Source organism: Bactrocera neohumeralis, chromosome 6 (genome assembly GCF_024586455.1).
Source record: "Bactrocera neohumeralis isolate Rockhampton chromosome 6, APGP_CSIRO_Bneo_wtdbg2-racon-allhic-juicebox.fasta_v2, whole genome shotgun sequence".
Taxonomy (NCBI): Eukaryota; Metazoa; Arthropoda; class Insecta; order Diptera; family Tephritidae; genus Bactrocera; species Bactrocera neohumeralis.
Window position 1 is genome coordinate 80,874,697 of NC_065923.1, and position 27,744 is coordinate 80,902,440.

General features: G+C 32.3%; 6 protein-coding genes across 23 annotated transcripts; 3 read left to right on the forward strand and 3 right to left on the reverse strand.

The window, feature by feature from the left end:
• Positions 1 to 549: 549 nt before the first annotated feature.
• Positions 550 to 11,670, reverse strand: LOC126763111 (serine/threonine-protein kinase unc-51). 5 transcript variants are annotated; one of them, XM_050480333.1, is made up of 13 exons: positions 11,571 to 11,670; positions 10,842 to 11,108; positions 9,879 to 10,052; positions 4,107 to 4,194; positions 3,903 to 4,028; positions 3,752 to 3,825; positions 3,531 to 3,691; positions 3,275 to 3,414; positions 3,054 to 3,188; positions 1,628 to 2,935; positions 1,363 to 1,499; positions 1,133 to 1,268; positions 550 to 1,073 (listed from the first exon to the last, which is right to left on the reverse strand). In XM_050480333.1, the coding sequence occupies exons 2-13, from the start codon at positions 10,929 to 10,931 to the stop codon at positions 997 to 999; spliced, it is 2,646 nt and encodes an 881-aa protein (XP_050336290.1). In that variant the 5' UTR covers positions 10,932 to 11,108; positions 11,571 to 11,670; the 3' UTR covers positions 550 to 996. The 5 variants fall into 5 exon arrangements, with proteins under 5 accessions (XP_050336290.1, XP_050336291.1, XP_050336288.1 ...); XM_050480334.1 differs by having other exon boundaries at positions 10,842 to 10,987; positions 11,409 to 11,655; XM_050480331.1 differs by having other exon boundaries at positions 11,409 to 11,655.
• Positions 4,830 to 9,382, forward strand: LOC126763112 (slit homolog 1 protein). 5 transcript variants are annotated; one of them, XM_050480337.1, is made up of 7 exons: positions 4,830 to 5,460; positions 6,111 to 6,227; positions 7,054 to 7,507; positions 7,568 to 7,843; positions 8,042 to 8,426; positions 8,473 to 8,718; positions 8,769 to 9,382. In XM_050480337.1, exons 2-7 carry the CDS (start codon positions 6,175 to 6,177, stop codon positions 8,921 to 8,923), a joined length of 1,569 nt encoding a protein of 522 aa, XP_050336294.1. In that variant the 5' UTR covers positions 4,830 to 5,460; positions 6,111 to 6,174; the 3' UTR covers positions 8,924 to 9,382. The 5 variants fall into 5 exon arrangements, with proteins under 5 accessions (XP_050336294.1, XP_050336296.1, XP_050336295.1 ...); XM_050480339.1 differs by having other exon boundaries at positions 4,830 to 5,048; XM_050480338.1 differs by having other exon boundaries at positions 4,830 to 5,035.
• Positions 11,671 to 12,863: 1,193 nt separating the features above from the next.
• Positions 12,864 to 14,360, reverse strand: LOC126763423 (60S ribosomal protein L10a-2). Its single transcript, XM_050480926.1, has 3 exons — positions 14,246 to 14,360; positions 13,808 to 13,963; positions 12,864 to 13,414 (listed from the first exon to the last, which is right to left on the reverse strand). The coding sequence occupies exons 1-3, from the start codon at positions 14,248 to 14,250 to the stop codon at positions 12,922 to 12,924; spliced, it is 654 nt and encodes a 217-aa protein (XP_050336883.1). The 5' UTR covers positions 14,251 to 14,360; the 3' UTR covers positions 12,864 to 12,921.
• Positions 14,361 to 14,487: 127 nt separating this feature from the next.
• On the forward strand, positions 14,488 to 19,183 carry LOC126763421 (NADH-cytochrome b5 reductase 3). 10 transcript variants are annotated; one of them, XM_050480920.1, is made up of 8 exons: positions 14,733 to 14,751; positions 14,845 to 14,911; positions 15,594 to 15,694; positions 15,747 to 15,878; positions 17,302 to 17,955; positions 18,020 to 18,119; positions 18,579 to 18,798; positions 18,888 to 19,063. In XM_050480920.1, exons 4-7 carry the CDS (start codon positions 15,852 to 15,854, stop codon positions 18,749 to 18,751), a joined length of 954 nt encoding a protein of 317 aa, XP_050336877.1. In that variant the 5' UTR covers positions 14,733 to 14,751; positions 14,845 to 14,911; positions 15,594 to 15,694; positions 15,747 to 15,851; the 3' UTR covers positions 18,752 to 18,798; positions 18,888 to 19,063. The 10 variants fall into 10 exon arrangements, with proteins under 10 accessions (XP_050336881.1, XP_050336880.1, XP_050336877.1 ...); XM_050480924.1 differs by lacking the exons at positions 14,733 to 14,751; positions 14,845 to 14,911 and adding an exon at positions 14,488 to 14,591; XM_050480923.1 differs by lacking the exon at positions 14,845 to 14,911 and having other exon boundaries at positions 14,652 to 14,751.
• A 1,629-nt stretch (positions 19,184 to 20,812) lies between these two features.
• Positions 20,813 to 26,401, reverse strand: LOC126763419 (G2/mitotic-specific cyclin-A). The gene is made up of 7 exons (XM_050480913.1): positions 25,711 to 26,401; positions 25,189 to 25,433; positions 24,837 to 25,131; positions 22,616 to 22,839; positions 22,051 to 22,255; positions 21,747 to 21,994; positions 20,813 to 21,670 (listed from the first exon to the last, which is right to left on the reverse strand). The coding sequence occupies exons 1-7, from the start codon at positions 25,963 to 25,965 to the stop codon at positions 21,499 to 21,501; spliced, it is 1,644 nt and encodes a 547-aa protein (XP_050336870.1). The 5' UTR covers positions 25,966 to 26,401; the 3' UTR covers positions 20,813 to 21,498.
• Positions 23,119 to 24,374, forward strand: LOC126763420 (RIB43A-like with coiled-coils protein 2). Its single transcript, XM_050480914.1, has 2 exons — positions 23,119 to 23,298; positions 23,352 to 24,374. The coding sequence occupies exons 1-2, from the start codon at positions 23,176 to 23,178 to the stop codon at positions 24,372 to 24,374; spliced, it is 1,146 nt and encodes a 381-aa protein (XP_050336871.1). The 5' UTR covers positions 23,119 to 23,175.
• Positions 26,402 to 27,744: the final 1,343 nt, after the last annotated feature.

Genomic DNA, 27,744 nt, shown 5'->3' on the forward strand with positions numbered 1-27,744 from the left:
CACGCGCCCCTTAATTATTCAAATATTGTCTTGAGAAAAGAGCAACGCGGCATCAACCATAACGTTCAAAGTTTTTTCTCTATTCTTTTGAGAAGCCAATGATGACTCCCCTCCAAATTTCCTTTTACTATTGTCCAAAAAAATGTGACGACTTTTTTCTGGCGTTACTCCCCAATTTGCCTTTTTAACGAGGTGAATGTTGTTTGAATGCTGTTGTTGTAGCGGCAGAATGTTGATAGAAAATTAGTTTTGTTAGTTACATAACTGTTTCAACGAAGCTGTGTGTAAGGTTATTTAAATCCGACTGTGTCTGCGGCTTTATAAGTTGCGGTTATAAATATTTTTGTTCATTTTCCAATTAGGACTTGTCGAAAGAAATCTTTAAAAATTCATATATGCAGTAAAAACGTTTTTCTTTAACACCCCCAAATATCACGAACCGCAAATAACAAAATGTGTACCTGTTAAATTTTATGTAGCAAACTATAAAAGACAAATATTTTTTAGAATAATCCTAAATTTTCAAATAGCAATAATTTATAGTTCTAATTATTTTAGCCACTTTTTGATGATCAATATTTCAAGGATATATTTGTTTATTTTTCCTTTCTGAAATTATTACCCGAATTATTATTAACCACACGCGATCTTATAAGTATGTAAAATGCAAAATATTAATTAACCTAAGTTATCTATAGCCGTAAAATTTTTGGGAAGATAGCAAAATTTAAATTTGATAAATTATTCGGATACATTCTCTTCGTAGGAAATATATTTAATATGTATATACATATGTATGCAAGCACGTACGTGAGTTTGCCTATAATTAATTCTCATACATAGATACATACATACATAAACGAAAAATTAAAATATTAGCAAAATATTATTTTACTTAAATTATATTTTAAGATACTCGAATAGTAATAAAATAGATGATTGCTGATCGGAAAACGGAAGGCTCCTAACTGAACTATAAACCATATATTCGGAATCTTAAGAGCTTTCATCAGTCACATATATATAGCCTTGTTGTTGCAAGATATTTAAACGTTTCTCAACAGCATCACGATCTGGAATAAAACAAAAAATATTATAATAATTTGCATTTTAGCTTATTTCTACGATTTACATTTATTCAATAGCATTTTATCCTGAGGATGATTGCATTTTTGAACTAACGAATGTAGCAGTATATGTGCGGTGTTATAACGTTCAAAACAATTTTTTGTATTACTAAGCAACTCGTCCAAAGCAGCGGCCTGACACTATAAAAATATAACAAAAAAACATGTAATTTTATTTAGCACCAACAAAAATTCCTAAAGTACTAAAAATAATATCAATCAATGCAAAACTTACCATATCTAAAGCATAATCATAGAGAATTTTATCGGCTGTAATGTTGAACGCATTAGCTTTTTGAAGCAAACCGGAACCATTCAATCTCTTTGACTCAAAGAGAATCGATCGATATTTAGAATTCATTGCCAATAAAGCTATAAAAAATAAATACATTTTTAAACTTATATTAACGTAGTATTCAAGTATAAAAACGTCATATTTTATACGTCGATATATATATACAAAAGTTTCATATATTTATAATACATTTTTATTTGCTCACCATTCTTAACATTTGAAGATGGTTTCAAGCTTCCGCTACGTAGCTGTTGAGATGCTAAGTTTAAGCCACTTGAGAGGAGCTGTAAAGCACGCACCAATAATACCAACCGTTCAGCTCGTTTGCAGTGTTCAGGTGCATGTGGCGGTATGGATTGTTGATCGTTTGATGTTCCACCCACAGCCATGACGGCTGAAAGAGGTGCGCAACGCGAGTCTGCAACTTCTTGGATACAATCAGTAAGAGCCAAAACAAAGTTCAACTTTGATAAAGTCTCATTATGTTCGCGGTCCAAAAGAGTTTCCTCCGATAATTCAGGCGCATGGAAAGTATGAAGTTGATTGCCCTCTGTACCGGTAGCACGACTACTGGCTGTATCCAAAAGACTTTGCAAACCTCCTGTGGCACCGAGCTCGGGTAGTGTAAATGCACGCGGACCCAAAACGGGATGTTGGTTATTATTCTCTGATCCACAAGAACCGGAGCCAATCGAATTGACAGAACCAGGTGCTACAATCAACGTTGGGCTACCCAGTGTCGGCAATTTAGCCAATACAGAAGGAAGAATCGGTGAACTGTGACCTGATCGTCGTAGAGGGGATTGAGTTTGGGTACCTGGACTTACCTGCCAAGTACATGGAGCACTTGGTGGTGGTGTCTCCGATAGTGAACTACCCGACGCAGAGCGGCGCCGGGCGGGCGGTGTACCAATAGCAAATTGAACCGCTGGTGGTGAAATGGAATTAATATCGCTGTTTACACTATTTTTACGATGTTCAGCGCGTTGTTTTACACTAATAGGCTGTGATCGTGGAAATTGTGTGACCACACTGGGTTGTTTAGGGGATGTTGCAATTACAATCTCGTTGCAAATATTTGATGGTGGGCGTTGAACTTTATCACTATTAACATTAGTACGACCCGCAGACGATGCATTGCTCCCAGATGCAGTATCAGTGGTGTTTGACGAAAACCGACGAGCTGGAGCAGGAACTGGTTTGGGTTCAGATATTGGTAGACTGTTTGGTCGTAGTGGGTTTAATTGGTTTGCTGTTTGCGCAGCCTGGCATGCTGAGTGCCTAGTTTGAAGGAAAGAGTAACGTTTAGGTCTATTTAATTTGCCATATGTACGTATTTCGTACTTCTTCTCATATTCAATGACATTTTGATCCTCTGGTAGATTCTTAGGCACCAGAACAAAATCATCTGAATCCTCTGGCGACCCAGATGAATCGCTGTTATTTTCGCTGTCACAAAGCACCCCAACATTTGTAATGGTAGCACAGATAGCTGGATTTTCCGCAATTGAAACTAAAAATATATAACATATTATATAGAACGGCTTCTCTTGACACTTTTAGTCTAAGATGTATAAATATGTATATTAAATGTATTTGATTTTTATATATTATATTTAAATACCGCTTACCTGAGGTATTATCCGGTTGTACTGTAATAGCATCAACATTAGCCTCAGGAAGCTGCAGGGGCTTTTCATGCAGCTTTTGAGAACTTTTCGGTTTTACTGGAATATTGTCCAAACTCATATGCGGGGGCACATCAGCTGAAATCATAACAAACATGCTCAGTACATATGTATACTATATATCCATATAAATGTAATTGTATACATATGTGAATATAACTTACTAGGTGTACCATATATAGGCGATTTCCCCTGTAAGAAACGATGACTGAAAAAACTCTCAAAAGAGATCCGATCCTTGGCATTGCGCCGCAACAAACATAACAGTAAATCTCGCAAATCAGGTGAGACACCGCTTGGTATTCTGTTGAATAATAAATAAGACATATTAAATATATAGGCAGATGCAATGTTTTTTTTCTGATTTACAATATTAAATACAAATATAGAATATGTTTTTTTTTCTTTCCAAGTCCTTACTTTGGTGCCAAGTTGGCATTTTTTTCATAGTAACCCTTTAACTCATTAGGGGTTTGTGCAAAAAAAGGAGCTTTGCCAGTCAAACATTGGTAGACAATTGTACCCAGGGACCAGAGATCAGCTTTAGCATCATATTGTAACGACATGATAACTTCAGGTGCCTAAAAAAATGTAAAAGGATTTATGATCTTTACAGTTTGATATAAAGTTTCGCTAGTTACCATATACATTGGAGACCCACAAAGTGTTGCTGCCATAACACCTTCATTCAGAAAACGGGCAAACCCGAAATCCGCTGTGTAGCCAATTACAAAATGTAATATACCGTAAATTAACGCAACCAAAAATTCTTTAATATAACTGATATTTTACCTATTTTCAGTGTGATTTTCGATGGCGTAGGCAAAGTTTTGCCATAATTGTGTGAAAGCAAAATATTTTGTGGCTTAAGATCACGGTGCACTATTCCTTTGGTATAAAGTGCTTTCATGGCACCGGCTGTAGAGAATCACATAATATGGCAATATGGATATTATTACAAGTCTTATTAAAATCGTTTATTTTTATTCAACTTACCCAATTGTATAAGAAAGAGTCTGACAGTGTCTTCACTCAAAGTGCCCTTAACAGTGAGATAATCTGCTAAATCACCGCCATTACAGTACTGAAATTAGTCAGAAGTATAACAAAAGATAAATACACCGATTTGAAATATTTAATAAAGTATTGAAAACATCCTTCAATAAAACAAAAACACTCTATTTTTATATATAAATAATAAAATAAAATCGACGTAAGCATCAAAAAATCCCTAAAATAATTTTGGATGACCGTAGGGTGCAGTTGTTCGAGATAGCTGAGACTCTAAAGATTTAAAAAAAAACGTGTTGAATATATTGTGAATACAAATTTGGATATGCGAAAGCTCTGTGCAAGTTAGTGAAGATAACTATATCGAATAATAAAATCAAATTTCATCAAAAAAATTATTCCTACGCTAGTCTACGATTTTTCAGCCCACCTGTTATATGTACATACATACATATACCAGTAGATATTCGAAACAGAATTGACAAGTCTGCATGCTATGAAGAAGCTATGGTTTTAATAAGTCAGCAGACGCACGAACACGCTTGTAATGTCGATTGAGTTTAATAGAGGAGTGGAGGTTTCTTCCAGATTATTTTTAATTTCTCTCTCTCTTTCACTCTCTCTCCCTCTAGCTCTCTTACTCCCTCCATGTTGCCCTCCCTTGTTTATGAAAAACTTCTCAAATTGGTTAGTATTAAAAAGCTTGCATAGCAAAATCAGTGAATACTTTGCGCTCAAATGGAACTGTTGTTATTTGTTTGCTGTAACTTCCAGCAGCGTGCATAATTTTTTAATTCAGACATTCATACATATATGCATACAGATGTATGGCTGGGTTGAAATGACATTCAGACGTTCGAAAAACATCGAATTCATCACTTGATGGATGAAATCCGCTGATCACTTTCATTTCGGTAATAAAAATCGGTAGGGTTACCTTAACTGTGGCATAATAAAAAATTGAGTAGTGCAAAAGCTATACTGAAAACGCAAATAAAATAAAAAAAATGTTTTTGAAGAAATGTGTAATTCACTAGTATAAATGCTTACACGAACATACCTGCATGCATACATTAAAAAGTGCTACTCCAAACAATTAAACAGAACATATATGTACTATACATGCATATGAATATATCTAAATAAAAAAAAAACAAAGCCTTAATCGAATCACTTGAATCGTTCAAAGGTTAACATTTTGTGATCGACAGCGTAATGGCGATAATATAAGCAGCCCATACAAACAGTGCACGATTGCTTCGAGTACAAATGTACATCTACATATGTATGTGCGTACATGTATCATACATTCTCGGCTTAGTAATCAAGTGAAGCAAAAGTAATTTATAAAAAAAAAATTAGAATAAACCCCTTTGTCATGCATATTTTTATATTTTAAAACTAATCTTACAATTTTCCTCTATTTGCCGGTTTTGACTTAAAAGTTTACTTAAGTTCATATATGTAAATAATTAACTGCAAGTATTTCACAAAGTTGAATAAAATGTTCTTTTACATACCATACATATGCTTATTATAATCAGATTAAAAAAAATAATAATTTGAAAGATTTAAAATGAAGACACAAAAAGTTTGTTCACAGGTGTCGAATCGTATCATGTAAACAGTGATCATTGTACATAATTCGTCGCTCTCTAAATCTGGAAAAATGCTTCAGAATAATCAATTAATATGACTAACATTTTCTTAATGCGAGTTGGAACTAAGTAGTCATTTCTTTAAATGATTATGTTATCTAATTTAGAAATTATAACTTTAGTGATGACCGAAAAAAAATAAATAAATAATAATAATTTCTAAATTAAACTTACAACATTATTCAATTAAAATTGAATCAGTGATCGCACGCAAAGTACATATATTATAGAAATGTAATAATATTATTGCTGAAAACCCTACTGATTGCTATATATTTTTCATATTCTTAATCTACTAATCTATGTCCTTTAAATTAAACAAAAAAACAAGTTTTAAGTGACTGGAAATACGTACACATATCCTGCCGTAACTATTCTTGCCACACTCAAGAAAAATGCACATTTATTACAAGTTTGGATTGTTCCTGATATTCATACTCAGCATAAGGTAAAACTGATAATGTTATACTCTACATGTTATAAAAAGTATTGTAAAATGTGCTAGAAACTCAGTTTCTTGCTATTTGTTATCTAAGTTATAGACGCCAATAAGGCAACGAATCCGCATAACTTTATGAGCATATAGCAGAATCGATCAAAGTCGGCAGGTTCTAAAGTGCAAAGTACTCTTACACATATGTAGTATTTGATTAAAACTACAATATCTAAAATTACCAAATTGATGGTACGCAAATATGTATATACAATATACATGTATTTCGTATTTTCCGCACCCGTTGAATGAATTTATCATAATTATAAATTTATTTGTGCTAATTACTGATAACTGAACATTCGGTAGAATACAAAGACATTTGGTGTTTATGATGTTTATACTTATCAGAATCATAATTATTTTAATTTGTTAAATAAGAAGTTGAACTAAAATATAGCTAGAAAACATTGTGTGAAATTAACATAAATAAGATCATTTATTTTATGCAAAAATATTTTCTTAATTATCTAATGTACTCGTAATATTCGAATACCTTATATTATGCAATTACTATATTTTTGCTTTAATAACGATAATAATACTAAATAACACTGATTTGTTTACAATTAACACGATCCACATACAAACATATACTAGATGGTAACTGTATAATTATTTACTTTTATACTACATATATAGTATGTACATATGTATGTACTATTTTAAAGACAGTAAATATCTAGTAAAAAGAAATCAAATAAAGTTTTTGTATTTACTTAACCAAATTAAAATACTTATATACATATATGTATGTATTGTTCTTGTCTCGAATTATTAGTGCGCCCTTTACAAAAGCAGCTCCTTCAAACGTGTCTTATGACAATAACGATGATTATTATGAGGAATATTATGATGAGAATGGTCTAGAGCAAAAAGATAACCTAACCGTAAAAACTACTGATACAGAAAGCGTGACTTCGACAACAATTAGAACCATTATCGTTATTCCAACAACAAAAAGGATATTACTTTCATTAAACAATTATACAACTAGCAGTCAGGTGTTGGAGCCCAAATGTCCCAAAGACTGCCACTGTTTGGATAATTTTAAGCGCATACTGTGCAATGGCCTTGGTTTGACGAGCGTGCCAAAAAACCTTCCAACTACAACACTATTCATCGATTTAAGCCAAAACAATATTGAAGAACTACATATTGAAGATTTCGTAAATATTTCTAAAGTTCGTGAAATCAATTTAAGTTATAATAAACTAAAATTTATTGATAAATCGGTAATTAATTAAACCAATTTGTATTTTTAGCGATAACTATAATAAAATATTATTTTCCAGATGTTTGAGAGCTTAATTAATTTACAAAGACTTCAGCTAACAGATAATAAACTAAGACAAATTGAGCCAGCAACTTTCTCAGGCACAAGTAATCTAATTGATCTGGATTTAAGTAACAATTCAATATTGTTAAAAAATTATGGCCCATTCCTCATTCGACCTGGCTTAATTAAATTTGCTTGTCGTAATTGCAGTTGGACTGAATTGTCTGATGGTACATTCTCAGGATTAGCCAGTTTGCAGTCTCTAAAATTGGATTTAAATAATTTTGATAAGGTGTGTAAAATGCTCCGTATTGTTGTATATAGGCATTTTGCCTTAGAAACAAAAATTCTATATGTTTAAAATATGTATATAAGGAAAGTGTTTATATGCATATGTATGCATGAACATAGATTTTCGAGCTTACCCACCTCAAAGCTCTTATCATATGTATGTTAATTGACGTTCTCTATTCCATTGTCATTCTGACAGAAAATCAATGTTAAAGCTTTTTCACCGCTGCAGAATGTTACTAGATTGTGGTTGCCTGATTTGGAAGCAGAGAAAGTGACAGAACTGTGTAATTTATTAACAGCTATTGACAATATAAAGTTCGGACACTTTGAAATCAGTTGCTTTGAATTAGTACTAGGTACTTCTTTTAATGATAGTATTGTGATAACGGATCCACCATTCATTCAAACGGAAATACCACAAGTACCTAATGATGTACCACAATTAGCAGTTACTGGTATTTCAGTGCAAGCAAAGGAAACAAAGGAAGAAATCAGTACTAAGATTAAATCTGCGAATGTGACTACTAAAATACCAACAACGAAAACAAAATCGTCAAATCCAAAAGAGATCAAAATAGAAGGTAAGGGTACTAAAAGTGAAAATGCATTAAATTATATTGTATTGAGTCTTAGAAAATAAAATGGAAAGTATCGATGTCCACCCAAATTTCACAAATTCTACGACTGCGAGTAGAAAGGAAGATGATATTAACATTAAGAAAATGTCGGTCCTACCAACAGGAAACGCTTCAACTATCTTAAATACTATAGCAAATACCAGTGTCGAGCACAACGAAATAAAAACTTCGGTTAAAACAAATAACACCGTCACAGGACATATATCCCAGGATATGGTAAACATACTGCTTATATGTAAGTAGTAATTAATCAAATACATATTTATTATAATCAAATCTTTTCAGGTATTATTATTATAGCAATTGCTGGCATTATCATTGGTATAATTTGCCGAAAGGATGTTGGTGGAATCAAAACTAAATGTTGTCGAACAAAGAAACCGGATCCAAAAGATCAAGCACATCCCCCTGAAGAAATTCCACTAAATAAACTATCATAAGTACAGGGCCTAATCAGTAAAAAACATTTCTTAATTTTTCATTACAACAATAAGCGAAGAGAAAATAGTTTAACTTTCAACAGATAAATATTTCAAACATATTTAGTATGTTGTAATAACTGTAATGATAATATCTAAGTAATCATATTTGATGTACTCGTTAGCGATATTATAATTAGTATGATAAGTTTAGTATATAATTTCCAAATTACTTCTTAACGCATGATCTTGTACTCAAAAATACAACGTTAAGATTCCTAGTCGCATTCAGAAATATTTATATTTTTACGCACAATACACAAACAACCACATGTATGTAATACGGTAGGTATCAGCAAAATAATAATTTGTTTTCTGAATACATACATACACATTTATAATAGTAAACATTAACATTAATATAAAAATTATATGTATACAAAAATTCTGAATATTATAAAATTTCATATGCTTCCGAAAGTATGTTGTGTTTTCATAACAACATTGTTCACATGACAGAATATACAGAGGTAAGATTTCCCAAACTTACATTCGAAGATGTAATAGCTGATTTGACAATGGTATTGTTATAACGATTATCTAATTCCCGTTTGGATGGTAAAGTTCAGATTAATTGTCATCGAAATCATCTATCAGGAGGCACATGAAACATGCTGTTTCGACGGTGTCGGTGTTAATGGGTGCGATTGCAATTGCATGCAGGACTTTTATTTGGTATGTCAGGGTAAATTTTGAATAGGTAGAAGTTTTAACTGTTAATTTGACTAATATGACGATCGATAACCGTTGTATGAAGTTACAGAGTTAAAATTTTATAAGTAATTGAATTAGTTTAAGCTATGACTATAGAATTTACGAAAGACTGCAGTAATTGAATATTAGAGAATATTTATCTTGGCAAAAAATAAAAATGCTGTTTTCTTAGTCAATTTCTGAATACAAATTAAAAACTTACCTCCATGACCAAGTTGACGCAGTCTTGTGATTCTTTACAGTCCAACAACGCCACGACATTCTCATGATGCAACTCTGTTAATTCTTTCAAGATTTTTATTTCTTTTCCAAGTAAATTTTGAGTTTTAATCAATCCCTTTTTAGTTATACATTTAATTGCCACTGGAAAATGTTTCTGAAAATATACACAAATTTAATTGAAGTATAAAAATACACATTTAGAATTAGAAATTAATCAAGATGTGCCTTGGGGTCAGTGGTATTTGTATCTTCCCTTTTCACAAATAGTCTGGTAAATCGTACTCCAGTGAAGTGCTGCGCATTTCAGAGACAAGTATGTACATATGCCAGAGACAATAATCCTCTGCAGAGGCTAAGTCCACCTTATACATATGTATGTCCTTGTGTCTCAGTACACAGATTAGCAACTGTTATTAGAAATTTATTTAAAAAAAAATAAAAGGCAGACTGGACACAGTACCATTGCGATTGATCATTTACCGTAATATTTTATTTCAATACAGCCATCCATATGTATTACCCCAAAAACATTGTTTTTCTTTTTACATACAATGTATATAATAATTATTATTCCACACTTCATTACAGCATGACAGAATATACATATACATACTTATGTATACATACAAATAGGAATATGTATGTATATTTACGAAGTGGGAGCATCTTCTGCCCTTTAAAACTTTGGAGTGAAGTTCAACACATAATGTAAAATATACATTGTACTATATATAAGAATTTAATACAAAAGCATAAATACAAAGGTATACACAAATATTTCTGTATATTTACAGTTGTATTTTAAATAAAAGAATACATTCTCCTCGAATTAAATTCTCCAGATTCCATAAGTTTTTGTTTTATTAGTATGTATTTGTTATCAAATGTTCTGTCTCTTAAATAGTTAAATATTGTGACTCAAGGACAAAAAAATTACACATACCTTGCGATGACGTCCCTTATATACGACGGCAAAAGCGCCATGGCCAAGCATATCCTTCGAACTATATTCATATTCTCCGACAATGTTCATTGTGTTACACCGAAATGGAATGAAAGTACTACAATCTTATTTCCTCTTTAGTACATCTGTTTGCAATCGTTACGAAAACAACTGATTTTTAACACTTATGTATGTCATTAATTGTAAAAAAAAATAAACTAGTATATGTTTGTAATCCGTCAAAATGGACGTTTTGCTTATTCAACACTAAAAATGGATGAAATGATTTCAATATACATATGTATATTCAATTATTATATACATATATAGGAATATTGCTGTTACATTTATGTGGAAAAATCAATTTTTCATTGGCTAATTCTATTGTTTACTATATGTTATCTTTCGCATCTGATATATTGGCTTTTATTTAATCATTCTCGAATATACGGGAAATGTTAAATCGAATTTTTCTGCGTTATTCTGGTTACAAATTATAGCGTATATCTTTAAAAAAAACTTTTCTCTCCATAATACGTTTTCAGACAGAGAATAAAATCAAATTACTTCAAGATTCACTGTTAGTTTATTTCACTCAATAGCATATCATGTGCTATATTTTCACGTTTGTACGTTCCTATTATTAAAAGCAACGCAATAATGTATTACACACAACCAGAAAATAACTAAATTTTCAAAAGATTAAATTCTAAACAATGTTTTCCTAACTTTTCACTTTTTACACCAATTTATGGCCACTGAGCAATAAATATGACCATCCAAAATGATAAGTGCGAAATTTGTTTCGCAGTTCAATTACATCCAAAACGAATGCGTATATATATCAGATGTGTACATATGTAAAAAATCTCCCTAATTGCAGTGAAAGCACAAAATTTGACATATTGCCAGACTTTACGTTCTCTGATATTGCTCTCTACGAATTTTGTTGAAAGGTATGTCAGATGACAGTCGAAACAGAGAACGTCTAATGTAAATTTAAAGTTCTCTGTTTGACAGACGAAAACAAAGAAAAAAAGTGAACATAAAATATGTATATATGTACAATAAATTAAATGTTGTTCTAGGCACAGCGTAATATATATAATCTATTTTAAGATGCTCTATTTCAATACTAAGTCTTATAATTGGTCCAAAGTATATTTGGCCACAGTTCGAAAACCCAATTTACAATATAGCATTTAACTCTACAAACACTACATACAATAAAAATACAACCCTAAATTCTATTTTGACAAATACCGCGTAAACCAACTATACATACGTGCTTAATATGAAGCACTACCGAAATGAAGTGAATTCGCTTTGATTGAAGTGTATTATTTCCGAGCGAAGTTTCTCTGTCTGGACATAGTCTAATGGAAAACACAAGAATTATATGCACAATATCTCCTGCTGTATATTATTATCATTGTACAGTTCTATGCCTAGAAAATAATTATTTTCGCTTTCCGGGGAAACTATTATTACTATTACATCGATGAATAATGGACATCGAAGGTAATTTAAGAATATTTTAAAGGAATACTAAATTTGTGTAATCTAAAAACTTTCAGGGGACATGATTTATGAAGGCTTTGCAGAAAATACCGCTTCATCTTTGTCTTTTCAATTTCAAGCATTGGCAATTAAATTTACTCATGAAAAGAATTTAAGAACGCGACGCAAACTTTTGGAAAAGTGCAGAAATCTTCTGATGGTTTTCAAACGAACAGTTCTTATTAATCGTCGTAGATATCAACAAAGGATGCAACGGCGCCAGTCATTACTGCGCTCTTCTTTTATGCAACATCTATTGGAATTAGAAACAAATTTTTTCGAACTCCTTCCAATGTCTAAATTAAGCGACATTCAATTAAAAATAAATGATGAAACTCAAAAGTAATCTTAAACTCAAATGATTTTTGCCCCCCAATGCAAATAGTTTAGGAATTCAACTCAAAAGACCAACCGTAGAGTTTATCAACGCACCCGTATCTTTCAAAAATTACAAAAAAAATCTTTACATTACACATTTATTTCCAAAGAAATATATATGGCGCACATAAAATATTTTTCATTAGTACAAACGTTGTGGTGGTCCCATAGACGACTTGATGTGCAACGAACGCACATTTTGCCAATTTTTCTTCAAAAGCGAAACCAAGAAATTAATTGACAAATGAATATTCTGCACCAGCTCATCGGGTTTCATATCCACATGACCAACAGCGACGGATAAGCACAATACCTTTTTCATTTGGAACTTGATGGTTGATTTCACTTCTTCAATTTTAGCCATCATGGACTCTGTATGCGACAACAGACCAGGGAATTTACCGGCCTTATTCAAACCTGGACCCAACAAACGAGGAATTTGCTTAATCAATGATTCTGAAGCCAAAAATGCATCGTAGGACTTTGCTAGTTTTTTCACTAATTTTTTGTTCTTATTTAGTTTTTTCAAAGCCTCTGCATCCATGCATTCCACGCCATTAGCTTTAGCTTCGTCACAATGCTGTTGGTCACCGAGAATGCACACCTTCATCTTGGGACGTGGGATATGCTTCAATCTATCAATCAAGAGAAAAATTTTTATTAGATGTATTCATATTTATATCAAATACAAATTCATATTCAATATTGATCAGTCATTTCTATCCACAAATAAACCAAAAGGCTCTAATGGTTTTCAGGTAATACATGCAAAATATTTTCTAACATCACATCGAATAATGAATTGTAATCATATAACCTAAACTTACACAGTTCATCATTTTTTTCTAACTTAAATCTAAAATTCGGTCAAAAGACCTACTCAATTTGATTTTAAGACCCTGAGTTGAGGTCCGCCAAGAGATAAATTTACAGCTTATATCTCTTGGCTACCTGAGTTGTATGAACCATGTGTAATGCAGTTTTGCATAACCACATATCGCAAATCAACTCAGGTGCTACCCACGTACTTGACTGTGCCGGAGAAACGCTTATCCTTTTGAGGATCGTAGTTTTTAAGACCAATTTGTAGTTCACATGTCTCCAAAAATCCACGTTTCTTCTTTTGGGAAAATTCCAAAACTGCGTTAACCGACTCATAGAGTGTATCGCGAGACACTTTCGACCTGTGAAAAAAAGAAGGAAGAAACATATAAATCTTAGTTCAAAATATTTCGGTCTATTTGCATACATGCTAAATTTGAATTGTTTAAAATTTAAGCTAAAATTCTAAACGAGAATAACCTTTAGAATTATGCCAAAAATTTTAACATTATTATTGCAATCATATCCAAACTACAATAGATTATTAATAAACCAAGAAGCTGGTTTTGGATTGCAGGTATTTTATATTATTTTATAAAAAGAAAAAAATCTAAAACCACAATGCAACCACAGTCAGTACTTACGCCATGTCTGCACCTTACGACGAACAATGTGAGAAAGAACGATTGTTGCATAAATTTGTTAAATCCGTTCCAATTGACGTTTATTGAAAACACTGAAACACTATTACCAACTGGTCACTCTTAGCGCCATCTGTCCTTTCCTTAAAGCAGCTACTGCGACTATTTATAAAATTTGTGTGATATTCTTTACAGGTGAACCTTCTCTATTATTAAACGTTCTCTGTTCTTTATTACAACGAAAATTACCCTTGTCGTAGAACCTAATTAATATTTTTTTCAAAATCGATATGCGTAATCCGTAAAAAAAATCTTCATAATAGAATGCAATATCCTAAGATCAATAATGGTGAGACCTGCAACTGTTATATAGCCTCATAGAACGAAAATTGTATTTAGTATATCTCCGCCTAATGTACGAAATGTAAGAGAAAAGGCGAAAAATAATGAAAACAAACGGAACGAAAGTTGAACGAATAGAAATAATTAATCCTCAAAGATTTCTAATTGTAAGAAATAGTCCAATGCCCGCGCAGTATTTCTTTAAATTATTTTCTTTACTTTGACGATAGTATAATAAAATGTTTTTGAAATTTTACAAGGGTTTGTGAACAAATCTCTTATTTATAAATGTGCTTAAAAGTATACCGGCAAAAGCCGCTAGAATTTGTAAGTACGGCCAGACTTCAATGCACTTTTCCATTTAAAGAATTTGGAAATTAAATGAAATAACGAATAATAATGAAGTAATTTTCTATCCTTTCATTCATCCCAATCAATAAATCCAAAAACATTCCTTAAGAAGCATTACATTCCAATTAGCTCGATGTGGTTTAGTTAACGTTAGTCCTGCCAACTATCATCGGACGTTGTCATCACAATGTTATTAAATATTTTTCGATATAAATGAAGAGCACAAGGGATAGCTGTTAATCCAAGAAAAGTAATAATATAAAATTTAACAGTACTCAATACGTAATTAAAGAATTGGACCAGCAAGGTTATATTTATGTATATATTATACCCATCGTTTTGTTATTGTATAAAAAGTCATATTTCGTGCCAGATATACATCTACATACATACATGTATAATAAGACAACTGAGGAAGAATAATTATAGAGCAGCATATGTTCTGCAGATTTCTTCCATCCTCCCACATCATTACGAAATAAGCGTGGACAATTCTTCGTTTTTGTTCTGTAATCAACTCGTTTGCAAAATCGATATTGCATTAGAAATATCGGTACAGCAAACTCCATCTGCCAATTTCATTCCATAAATCATTCAATTGTGACGTAAATTTTGTACAACATTAAATTATGAATATATCTACGTATTTCTCTTTCAGTGCAATACTCCACACCCTCAAATGGAAAGTGCTCATTACGACAAAGATTAAAAGGCACGAAGGAATCTTACACACAAATAACAACATTATAAGATACCTAGGTAAACATTTGTTTAAAATTCGTCCATAAATTAATATAATTCAAATCTGTAGTGCCTTTGAGGTGTTGTAGTTACGAATTGATAGCGACTATTTGGATGACGTGTGAATATATTTCTACATCTTCAAACAACGATTTTTAATATTTATATTCTAACAATGGCTCGTCCGTTTTACGAAACGCATGTAAGTCCTGACATAATAACGTACAAATGTATACGTAATTTACGTACTTGCATATATACACATACATATGTATGTACAAGTATGTATGCTAAACTATCTAATGAAAATATACAATTACTCGATGTATTCGTAAAATAGTAAAGTATTACAAATTCGGAAACATTAAAAATCCCCTTTAAAGTTACGCATATAACTGATAATAAAGTATATTCAGTACGTTGAAATGAACTTCAATAGTTTTGGTTCGGCTGATAATATGAAATATTACTTTCATCGCCCATTCCATTAAGGACTGGTGTTCATGGATAAGAATCGATGAGTTTATCAACCAAGCCGTAATATAATTAAAACTGCTGACAAGCAAAATTAATCGAAAAGTATAATACATCAATTTTGGGCTAATATTCAAGCTATTTACGCGTATAAGAGATATTTATTGCTCAAACAAATACATACATACATATGTATGTATATGTACGTTATCGTTTTTAATAATTTAAGAGAACATTGTATAATCTCATAATTTCTCCATTTTTATTAATTTTTTATGTATATACTTTGCTCGAAAAAGCAAAACTCATCATTACGTGTGTCAATATTAAACAATTATTTTTATATGTAGTATATATGTAAGCAATATGTGTATCTCTATTTTAACTAATAGCTGTAGTTGTTCCAGTAACCTTAGTGGAGTGAGAGCCGGCAAAGCTAACAGCTGCTTTTGACGAGCTGTGTGTTTTTAGCCCGCTCATGCATATACGTTAAAATAGTGAAATACAAGCAATCAGACGAAAAAGCACATTTCAAATTAAACGCGGTTATTTTTAATAGAAGTCTAGTGAATTGGTGTGTTAAAGTTCATCGGTATATTATTATATATGTATGTACGTGTGGTGTAAAATCACAAAAATGGCTGATTTAGATGTAAGCAAAACATTTACTTAATCGAACAAAAATAGTTGTTTGTGCTAATTCTGAAAGTTAACACGCATGTGAGAGTCTCGATCGTAGAGTTTATTACATTAATTTATTTTGGTGGCGTAGTTAAAAACTTCTCTGTCGAAATTCCACTATTAAATTAGTTTTGTAATTATGCAACTGGCAAAGTGCTATTTCTTTGTTATAAATTAATTTTTAAATAATATGAAGTTTTTGTTGAAAAATTGTTCGCTAAGATTTTCAAAGAGATAACGTTCAAATATCAAGATAAGTAACGAACACTTTGGACATTATACACTCACCTCATATTGCACATTGAAATAACCTTTATATACTATATTTGTGTACTTTATGTCTTTAATAAGTTTTCAGTAATTTTATATAATTGTAATAATTATTTCATGACTTAATTTTTTTATGTAACTATGTGTATATCATTTATTTATTGATAATTGTTTTACTAATTGACATTTTTTTTAAATAGTTAGTTCCAATTGTAGTTGGTATTGCAGCTGTGGTGGTGGGTGCTGCCATCATTAATTACATTCTTAATAAGAAGTCGTCGAAACCACGACCTGAACCCAATCGCACCGCTCGCCTACGCACACTAGTTGATCCAAATGACAAATATCAGTTGCCATTAATTGAGAAAGAAATTCTTAGCCACGATACTCGACGTTTTCGGTTTGGTTTACCATCGAACCAACATGTTCTTGGATTGCCCGTTGGACAGCACATTCATTTGATCGCAACCATAGATAACGAATTGGTCATTCGTCCTTATACTCCAATATCCAGTGATGATGACGTTGGTTATGTCGATTTGGTCATTAAAGTATATTTTAAGAATGTTCATCCAAAATTCCCAGGAGGTGGTAAAATGACACAATATTTAGATCAAATGAATATCGGCGATAAGATCTCCTTCCGTGGTCCTTCCGGACGATTACAATATCAAGGTCAAGGCCGTTTTCAAGTTAAGAAGCTTCGAAAAGATCCACCAAAGACCGTTATAGCAAAGCGTGTAAATATGATATCCGGTGGCACTGGAATTACACCAATGTTACAGCTAATACGGGATGTTCTAAAACACAATGATAAAGACAAAACTGAACTTGCCCTATTATTTGCCAATCAGGTAAGACAAATAAAGTAATTTATATGAATATATTTCTTGAATTGTGGCTATTTGTTCTGTTTAGAGTGAAGCCGATATTTTGTTGCGTAACGAATTGGACGAATTAGTCAAAAAATATCCAGATCAATTAAAGGTGTGGTATACGATTGATAAAGCTTCTGAAGGTAAATATAAATACTTAAATATGCATACTATTTATAAATACAATGATTGGACTTATAAAAGGACACCTTCTACCTTAAACTATCGTTAAATTTGTTGAATTAAAAATTATGAGTATATTTATGTACAGTATACTAATAGATTCACACATTGTTAAGTCGCTTTTATAAATATTTAACCACGGTATCAAAACTGCAATAGGGTTCTATACCCGCCGCTGCTTTACTCATGCATGTGACTTTTTTCCGCGGATAAATTATTTGAGTAAATAAGAAACAACGTGAAAGCATTTGTTGTTTAATTTCTCAGGCCCATTAACCATATTCGCTATATCAGATGAGAGTTTTTAAAATAGAAAATATTTAATGTTTATTGTGTGCTTCCTTTGGTTTTTCGATCAATATCTGAAGCAATAATTAATTCTCTTTTTAAATGCTGCTTTTGGATAATTTTTATATCAGTCTGGCCATATAGCGTTGGATATGTCAATGATGAAATGATGCGCTCTCAACTTTTTTCGCCGAGTTCAAACACGCTTTGCTTACTGTGTGGTCCGCCACCGATGGTCAATTATACTTGTATACCCGGCTTGGAGCGCATCGGTCATCATGCTGATATGCGTTTCAGTTACTAAATGGAAAAACGTATAACGTAAAAAATGTATAGTTAAACTTTTATCAGGTATAAAACTATTTAATTAACAATGTAAATACATAAATAAATCAAGTATTATAGCGGTAGTTAATACTAAATCTTTATTTATTACACAGGCTGGATATATGATGTAGGCTTTATAAACGATGACATGATTAAACAACATCTTTTCCCGGCTTCTGAAGATACTTTGGTGTTAATGTGCGGTCCACCACCAATGATAAATTTCGCTTGTAATCCAGCTTTAGATAAATTGGAATTTCATCCAGATACCAGATTCGCATATTAAAAATATATAAACAAGTTATGTTGATTATAGAGTCGTCCATATTCCTGAATAAAATATGCACTAAAGTACTATATATGTAATTATAAATGTGCATGGCAATAAAAATTATTATCTTGTTATTAATGCTGTTGGTTAAATATATAGTCAAATTGCAGACTCATTACGTAAATGACTATCAAAGCATTGTAAAAACTTATTGAATTGTAAAGAAAATCATAAATTAAAAATAATTAATTTTATTATTTTGCAATAAACTCGATTCTTATATCTCTAAAAATAGTTTTGCGAATGAAAAACATTGGTACAGTCAATAGGAAATATTTGCAAGAAATTCCTTTAATATCTCGCCATAAAAGTAATATCTCCATCAGCTCCGATGATCGCTGTATAGTGGATTGAGCAATTTTTACTGTTTTTAGATAAATCATTGAAAGAAGAGAAACAATTGATACTAGATGAATCAAATTGTATATAAGTAAACAATTTTAGCTCAACTGTATCACATTTTAGCCTTCGACAGGTGCAATGTCTACAAATGCCACACTAACACACTAACATCATACATCTTAAAAAATCAACTGCTACACCCTTTGTAACGTGTCGTGCTTTCGAAGGAGATTCAAATTATTTTATTCATTCGCAGAGTGTGGCATGTTACATTAATTGTATTATTGTTCTTGTCAAACTTTTCTAATACTAAAATTTTAATAATTAAAAATATTCATAAAAAAAAACAATCATACTTATGTCTCCAAAATAGTCTACATTGCAAAGATTTCAACAATTGAAATGAATAAATGAAAAGACTTCAAAGAAATTTGGTGTTATAATTAACTCTACTGATCATCTAAAATAATTCTTGTCAAAATTTTTAATGAATTTCTTTTTTTTACTATTTTTCGTTTCCACTTTAATAAACTTCTGTATATTTGTAATGTCTAAAAACTAGTGTTGGCTAAAGCTAATAAATTTTCGGTAATGTTTTTATTTATTGCTTTAAATGTATATTTCAATTATTTTGTATGTAAATAACTAGCATTATTTAAAAATACATTAGTGCAGGCAGCTTATCTACTACTATATTAATTCATATTAAAAATATAAACTACCACAGGAACAAAATTTAAGTTAATTTTATTACTTTGAAATACTGAATGAACCAATTTAAATACAAATAAAATAATTCCGACGAATATCTGTTCAATCCTATGCCTGCAAAAAAAAGTGATCTCGCACTGAAATCCAACTTAAATTAAACTATTAATTTGTAAAAAATTTTTGGTAAAGTGAAAAAAATCCATTATATTTATTTAGTATTCTAGAAAAATAAGATTTTGTACGAAAAATTTTGACAATTCTGTGATTGGTTGGCTCAGCGTCAAATATGGACACCAGCAAAGAGAAAATATTTTAGTTTTTTTTCGATAAAGGAAAAATCGCAAGGTCGCTGCAAATGTGAATAACCTTTATGATCCCTATACTGTAGCAGTCAATCGGGCGCAAACTCTAAATTTCTGAAGCGGATGGTTACTGGTGAAGACGGCAGGAAGGGTTTGCTGTGTGTTTGGTGTTCCAGAAGCTTGGTTGTTGGTCGCACCAAGTGATTACTACCTGTTGCTGCCCATGGCGAATGAGTTTGCTGGTGAAAAAGTATTTTCAAGAGAGCTTATGAAAATAGACTGTCCCAGTTTTCTGTCAATCGGCCGACGGCTTCTTTCAAAATACTAAAAAATTATAAAATTAAACGGAGCATTTTTCGCTTTTTACTACCTTTTTACTAGACCTTATATCTAGTGTGAATATTTTATTATTAATGTTGTGGGTTTTATTAAATAATATTTGAATTTCGCATTACTATATATATTAATTTTGTGACAAATCGTCTTTCTACTTATATAATTTCGATATTTCTGTGGATTAAATTAGTTTAACATCGATGTATTGTATAGTGTAGGGAATAAAATAATTTAAAAGGACAAATAACAACTAAAAATACAAAAATACTAAAAAAATAAAAAGATTAGGGGTATCGTTTATTTTTAGACACATGCATTTAAATGGCATTACTATAATATTCAAGCAACCGTGATTGATTTTAGCAAAATTACAACCCATAAAATAAATTGAAAGTTGACCTAAAATACTTTTAATGAAAAAATAGAGTTCAGATTGGGTCTTTTTAAATTTTCACAGTATCATAACAGAGTATTTATAATTTTCATTTAAAGGAAATTCTACATTTCTAACAAATCTGTATGTATTTAAAAATATAATGATCTTAAGTAACCGTGCTAAACGGTTGCTTGATAAAAAAGATAGTCAAGCCTCTGTACAAAAATCAAAACAAGGAACAAATAAAATACGAACAAAAATTAAGCGTTTTTCAATTAACACTAATTCATAACATACGAACTCCAATGTGTCAACTATAATACATATCAGTTGAACATCAGAGAAATTGTTCGCTGTACATGTTCATTGCTTGAATTCGTTGATATCTTTCCAAGGTTGGTCATTTCGTTGCTAAACAACCCATTATTTTTACGTACTAGAAGTTCGAATGCTTCATCGTCCAGTTCAACAGGTTTGATGCTTGAAACTTTTTTATACCTTAAAAAAATTGTAATTTTTTTTTAAATATATACATATATTGTTTTATAAACTTTGGTTAATCTAGTGTACTTACTTATCTGCCCTGTATTTTTCCTGTATGGCCTGCTGCGCAAGTTTAGTGGCCGCTTTGTGTGATTTAGAGAGGTGTAATATTACCTCTTTGAGGTCTTCTAATTTATACGATGTTATCTCTTCTAATTCTGAATTCCAAATTGCATAGTCCAATAGGTGCCTAGCTAGTGCATGAGCAGCAGCCGACATTAATGATGGTAGAAATCGTAAATACGGATCCGCTTCCAAAAGTGATAACTCACAAATATACTATAAACGTAAATTAAAAATATTTTTTCGTATATTGTTAAAAATATTTCTCTAACCTGAGTTAGAAATTTTAGCTTATCTGTCATATTTAACAATACAGCATAAGTGTTGATAAACACATACGCAGTTGGCGTGCATAAGTCAAATGCTAAAATTTTCAAAATAATCTGTTCCATTCGCAAAACTTGGGCTTTATTATAGGTATCATCGGTAATGAACACAAATTCACCAACATCTGGAGGGTAGATTTCTTCATACTTTCTATATTTTTTGTTAATAAAAAAATAATAATATAAGTAGTTACATAAACAACATTTAGTTATACATCGTCACCTAAAATGCAAAATAACGTACCAACATTTTCGGAAATTCACAGGGGAAAGATGAAACACGTTATAAAATGGAATGTGAGGAAACAAAACTTAAATATTGGTTAAAACTGGGTTATATCTAATAGCAGAACCTTAAAATCTTGGACATATGTACTTATATGTATGGAATTTGAAGTAGTGGATCATAATCAATGAAATAATCAATTTCGAATTTTTTGATCATACGTTACTTTGCATTTTAGGTGACGATATAAATATTGACAAATGTAGGTTTTACTTTCAAACTTACGATGCAATGTACATGGCTGCGGTACCAACTAATTGCAGTTTGCTGCGTACCACAGACATTTGGCTGAGAAATCGATCAATATAAGAAACGGAAAGATATAGCGTTTCTGTATCCAAATTGTACTCTTCAGACACTTCAACTAACCAATCTACGAGAATCGTACGCATTGAATGATTAATGTCGGCCTGGCGGCGCATGTAGTGCGGCTTGGGTCGATGTTTTTTCTGTAAAATTTTATATAAGAATTATATTGATTCAGAAGTTATTAAAGTAATTCTTAAAAATTCTTGATTCTTAATATTTTGAAATGGCGAGGGTCATAACTTGTTAACGATTCACTTTTCTACAATTTGTGGATACACATCAATACGCGTTGCCCAGCTACCAACAAACAAACCTTAGTTTATTACTTTTTACTTTACAAAAAATATATATATTCAGTCAGTAGCTAGTGAACTTTTCAAAAATAACTGATACTTTACTTTTTAGTTGTGTGTATAACATATTATAAATTATATTATAAATTTTGGAAACTTTTCTATTCAAAGAATAAACTCCATATGTTTAAGATTCCGATTGCGACTAAGGATGATATAAATGAATCCGCTAAACTGCAAAGGCGTTTACAATTTGAGGATGAACGGAAAAACAGGATATTCAATGCTAAACAGAGACTCTTCGGCGTAGGTTTTACACTGTTTTTATTTTGACCCTAATCAAATTTTTTTTTATATAGTTGGATTTGGGCGCACTGGAACGACAAATTGCCGAAAAAAACAAGCAAAGGCAGGTTGAAGCTGAATGTGAACGGCGTTACGAAGACCAGACCCAGCGCCAGCAACTCGCAATTTATGCAAAGTCTCTAGAAATGGATAAACGAAAGCGTGTTGCCGAAGCAGATCTCAATTATTATCGCTGTCGTTTTCAGCGTAAAGATCAGCGCCGTGAATTTGATTTAAACGATCCAAATAGGATAAAAAGAGCTTTACCGGCACGCGTGGCCGACGACGATGTACGTCTTGGAATTTCTAGTGCACAAATTTTCTCAGGTGAAGATCTGGGCCATAGTGAACGAAAATTGCGCCAGCGGGCTCAGCAACGTGCATGGTTAGATCAACAAGTTCAAGAACGAAAGCAAGCTGAAGAGGATCGTATCAAGGCCGATTTAATAATGCAGGAATCAATTGCTTCTCGGGATAAACGTCTTGAGGATATGGCAAATTCAGAGCGGAAAATACGTAACCAAATGACAGCAGCTATTTATGATTATAACACGCAATTAGCAAAATCTAAAAGATTCGATCGTATTCGTGAAAAAAAAGAAAACAACGAAGACGATTTAGCTGAAATCTATAATATGCTCACTAGTGATATGCTTACTGAAAATCCGGATGCAGCACAGTCAAGGACAAATCCAACAAAAAAAATTGCCTTTATGTACCGAGGTATGTCTGCTGATGAACTCGCTAAATTCCATGAGGAACAGTTACAACAAAAAATTACCAACAAGAAAAAGCAAACTGATCAACAGCTTATGGACAAACAGTGGGAACAGTACGCTCTAAATATGGATCGAGAATTGATGTTAAAGCAGTTGGAGTTGGAAAGAAATCAAAAACAATTACTGGACGATCACATACGTTACAATGCGCGTCTTGCAGTGGAGCAAAAAAAGCAAAACGAGATGTCGAATAAGGATTTAAACAAAAATTATGTATCTAAAGAGTTTTATGACCAGTTCAACAAAACTTCACGTTGATTTTTTTATTATTCAATCAAAATCTAATATTAAAAATAAATTAATATGCTTTTTTGAAAAAAAAAAAAAAAAAAAAAAAAAAACTAGCAAAAGCATGCTTCAATTCAATACATTTTTTCTATTAAACTATATTTAGTCTTTAGAGAGATTGCCATGTTGTTACAATGTGATTACCCTCAACGAAATACGAAATTAAAAATGAATGACAGCAGCTGAGCAAATCATCCCTTATGTTCAATGCTAGGGGGTGAAAAACTCATGTGGCGGGAAAGCAGACAAGATATTTGCAAAATATGTATTTGGGCGAATCGTTTCGTATTTTAAATACGAATCGATTCAGTTATGAAAATATGTATATGGAACTATATTTTCAAAATTGCCCTCAACGGTTGCACCAAGTTTTGGAGACAATTTTAAAATAGAATCATTTTTTGGATTTCTAAATTCTTGAACACAACATACCTCACTTTCATGGAAATATTCCAATATATTTCTTTGATATTCCACCACTTCAAAGAAGCGTTGACGATCATTACGGGGAATAATAAGACGCCGCTGTTGTTCCTCTTCCTCTGTAGTTGTATCAGTACTCTTTTTATCGTCATTGTCAACATCAATCAATTGCGATTCCGATTGTTGAGCAGTGCCCACTTGGGAACGGTCTACGGACATCGGTGAAAGAACCTCTGATACTGACATTGGCGTCGTATCCAAAAGGCAGTCGTCATATACTTTATTTTCTTTCTGCGGACCATCACTGTAAAAATGAATAATAATTAATCCAGAAACTATGTGAACTTAACCAACCGCTTACTGCTTATAGTCATTTTTATTTGGATTATTTTGTTGATCAAAACAAATATTTTCCTTTCCATTAGCAGGAGAAATTGATGCACTGCTAGTACCAAAACGATGATATGTCTGCGAACTCTCATCTGGTTGATCCTCATAAACTGAAAATGATTTGAACTGCTCTACTACAGTTTGCTTAATAGCTGCAGCTGCAAACACTGAATTATTGTCATTATGCGTTTTAGCATTCCCCACTTCGCGAAAAGCCTGAAACAATGAAGTTAAAATATTTAAATTTTGACAATATACAAATAAATGTCTATATTTGTGTTGGATAAGAGTTTTGAGAAGGAACCCGTTATTTTAGTGGTTTTTTACATGTCCTGTTACAAGTATATACTCATATTTATTAATATACCACTAATATAAAAAAATTATATTAAAAACCTAAAAGAAACTTTAACAAAGTACTATTTGCCACGCATGCGTATTATTATCAATTTAATTAAATATATTTTGACACTAGTTTTGTGAAAATTCTTACCAATTTGCTACCTGCTGTAACACCAGTTATATTACGTCCATGTGCCACATTGTTATTTGCATTTAGCACAGCAAAATTAGTGCGACTAACACCATCACCAAGCTTTCCTTTGATTGGGACGGCGGCGCCCCCAAACCCAGATGGTTGTAGAACATTCACTCTGTTGCTACAGGTAACTAAATTTTTCTCTTTTAGTGGAACAGCTATATGAGGATTTTCCTTCTCGGCGTCTTGATGAATTTGAAAAGTAGCCATTGCGCAATATAAATTTTACTTTACCGCTTTCTTTGCTCGTTACTCTTTTTTACTTGATCCAAATGCACTTTTAATTCAATTTGGATATTTTTCCAAAACTTATTGTGTAAAATATTTTGACAACAAATAAAAAATGTTTACATTCTATGTATTAGCTTGTTTTTTTAATCCTTAATTCACTTTTATTCAGTCTAAATTGAATTACCAAAAAATATTTGCATACATATATTTCCAAGTGTTATTATTTTAACGGTGCACGAATATGCAACCAACTAATTAATTATATTCAATGTGCGCGTTTCCACAAAATTTTCAGGCAATGATTTTCTTTCAACTCTATTTCTCCATTCGCCACTCAAAGTATTTTTGAATTTGTGCGCCGTCGTTGTCAGCTAAGAGCTTGGTATAATGATTTTGTAGCTTGTCGCTTCAATTTCGCCGCCATTTTTCCTACTCATTTTGCGTGCTTCTTCTTCGTTAGCATTGAAAATATGCAGCGTTGCCACTTCAATGAAACGAAGAGATTAATTGTATGAAAATTCATTTCGAAACATATACAAAAAAATTTATATTTACATAATCTTAGTATTGTTGAAATATATGTACATACATATATATAAATACTACATATTAAGTTGATCATAAAACTCACTTCACATAACTAGTACTGCCCTAGTGATTATTTATATTTATTTCGACGTAAAAGTTATATGGCTACTTCATAGAACGATATTTATAGAAAAGGTTCACGGTTCGGCCATTATCAAAATATTTTACTTTTCGTTCGGCCGTGTTTCACCGCACAAACTTAAGAGCGAATTTCACCACGGTTTAACATCAGGAGACTGGGAAATAGCAGTATTAACCATTTTCAGAGATAAATCAGGGAATTTCAACTTTAGAGAAGACACAAATAACGCTGTACTAAAATGTTAATAGTTATTATGAGGGAACATCGAAAAAGCACAATTTCGAAAATGAAATTACACCATGGCACGAACTTACATACACTTGCATTCGCTTATGTTCTTTGACATATACTTACATATGTACATATATGCCTGCTTCTCTTGTCTACAGCGACCTTGCTGTAAGTTTCCCGTGAGGTTAGCACATGTGCGCACTGTTGTTGTTGTTTTAACGGAAATCTAATCCCCGTTGGGATGGTAAATGTCATTTGTGTTGTCGTCGATGTCATCTAACGGTAGGCCCAAGAAACGTGCTCTTTCGACGGGGTCGGACCAAAGGGAGAAGGGTGTTAGATGGGTGGGGTTTGTGGGGCATACAAAGAGGTGGTCAGTATCATGCGGAGACTCGTTGCATGCAGGACATACGTCGGGCATGTCAGGGTCTATTCTGGATACATGTGCGCACTAGCCAGGCACGCTGCCTGCTTTACTTACATGGATCCAATTAACAGCCAGCTTCCCGCGAATTTACACCGTGACTTTCAAATCACATAACATCACGGCGCGAAAGTCACTTAAGCACTGGCCAGGCAACGTGCCTGCTTTACTCATATAGCCAACAGGCAACTAGCTTCCCGCGAAGTTACCGCGTGACTTTCAAATCACATAATATCGCGGCGCGAGAGTCACCTAAGCACTGGCCAGACACGCTGCCTGCTTTACTTATATAGCCAACTGGCAGCCAGCTTCCCGCGAATTTACCGCGCGACTTTCAAATCACATAATATCGCGGCGCGAGGGTCACCTAAGCACTGGCCAGGCACGCTGCATGCTTTACTTATACTGCCAATTGGCAGCTAGCTTCCCGCGA

Bases quoted from the DNA above. Each gene is read 5' to 3' on its own strand.
- LOC126763112 (XM_050480337.1), top strand. From the start codon at position 6,175: ATGCACATTTATTACAAGTTTGGATTGTTCCTGATATTCATACTCAGC. The intron at 6,228-7,053 runs GTAAAACTGATA...TCGAATTATTAG, and splicing joins ATATTCATACTCAGCATAAG to TGCGCCCTTTACAAAAGCAG. The intron at 7,844-8,041 runs GTGTGTAAAATG...TCATTCTGACAG, and splicing joins ATTTAAATAATTTTGATAAG to AAAATCAATGTTAAAGCTTT.
- LOC126763111 (XM_050480333.1), bottom strand. From the start codon at position 10,931: ATGAACATTGTCGGAGAATATGAATATAGTTCGAAGGATATGCTTGGC. The intron at 10,053-10,841 runs GTATGTGTAATT...GTATATTTTCAG, and splicing joins ATAAGGGACGTCATCGCAAG to AAACATTTTCCAGTGGCAAT. The intron at 3,826-3,902 runs GTAAAATATCAG...TTGGCTACACAG, and splicing joins GAAAATCACACTGAAAATAG to CGGATTTCGGGTTTGCCCGT.
- LOC126763423 (XM_050480926.1), bottom strand. The intron at 13,415-13,807 runs GTACGTGGGTAG...CTTGATTGATAG, and splicing joins CGTTTCTCCGGCACAGTCAA to ATTGAAGCATATCCCACGTC.
- LOC126763421 (XM_050480917.1), top strand. From the start codon at position 16,761: ATGTACGTGTGGTGTAAAATCACAAAAATGGCTGATTTAGAT. The intron at 16,803-17,301 runs GTAAGCAAAACA...TTTTTTAAATAG, and splicing joins CAAAAATGGCTGATTTAGAT to TTAGTTCCAATTGTAGTTGG. The intron at 18,120-18,578 runs GTAAATATAAAT...TTTTTATATCAG, and splicing joins GATTGATAAAGCTTCTGAAG to TCTGGCCATATAGCGTTGGA.
- LOC126763420 (XM_050480914.1), top strand. From the start codon at position 23,176: ATGTTTAAGATTCCGATTGCGACTAAGGATGATATAAATGAATCCGCT. The intron at 23,299-23,351 runs GTAGGTTTTACA...TTTTTTATATAG, and splicing joins CTAAACAGAGACTCTTCGGC to TTGGATTTGGGCGCACTGGA.
- LOC126763419 (XM_050480913.1), bottom strand. From the start codon at position 25,965: ATGGCTACTTTTCAAATTCATCAAGACGCCGAGAAGGAAAATCCTCAT. The intron at 25,434-25,710 runs GTAAGAATTTTC...TCATTGTTTCAG, and splicing joins TTACAGCAGGTAGCAAATTG to GCTTTTCGCGAAGTGGGGAA. The intron at 22,256-22,615 runs GTAAGTTTGAAA...CAAAAAATATAG, and splicing joins GCAGCCATGTACATTGCATC to AAAGTATGAAGAAATCTACC.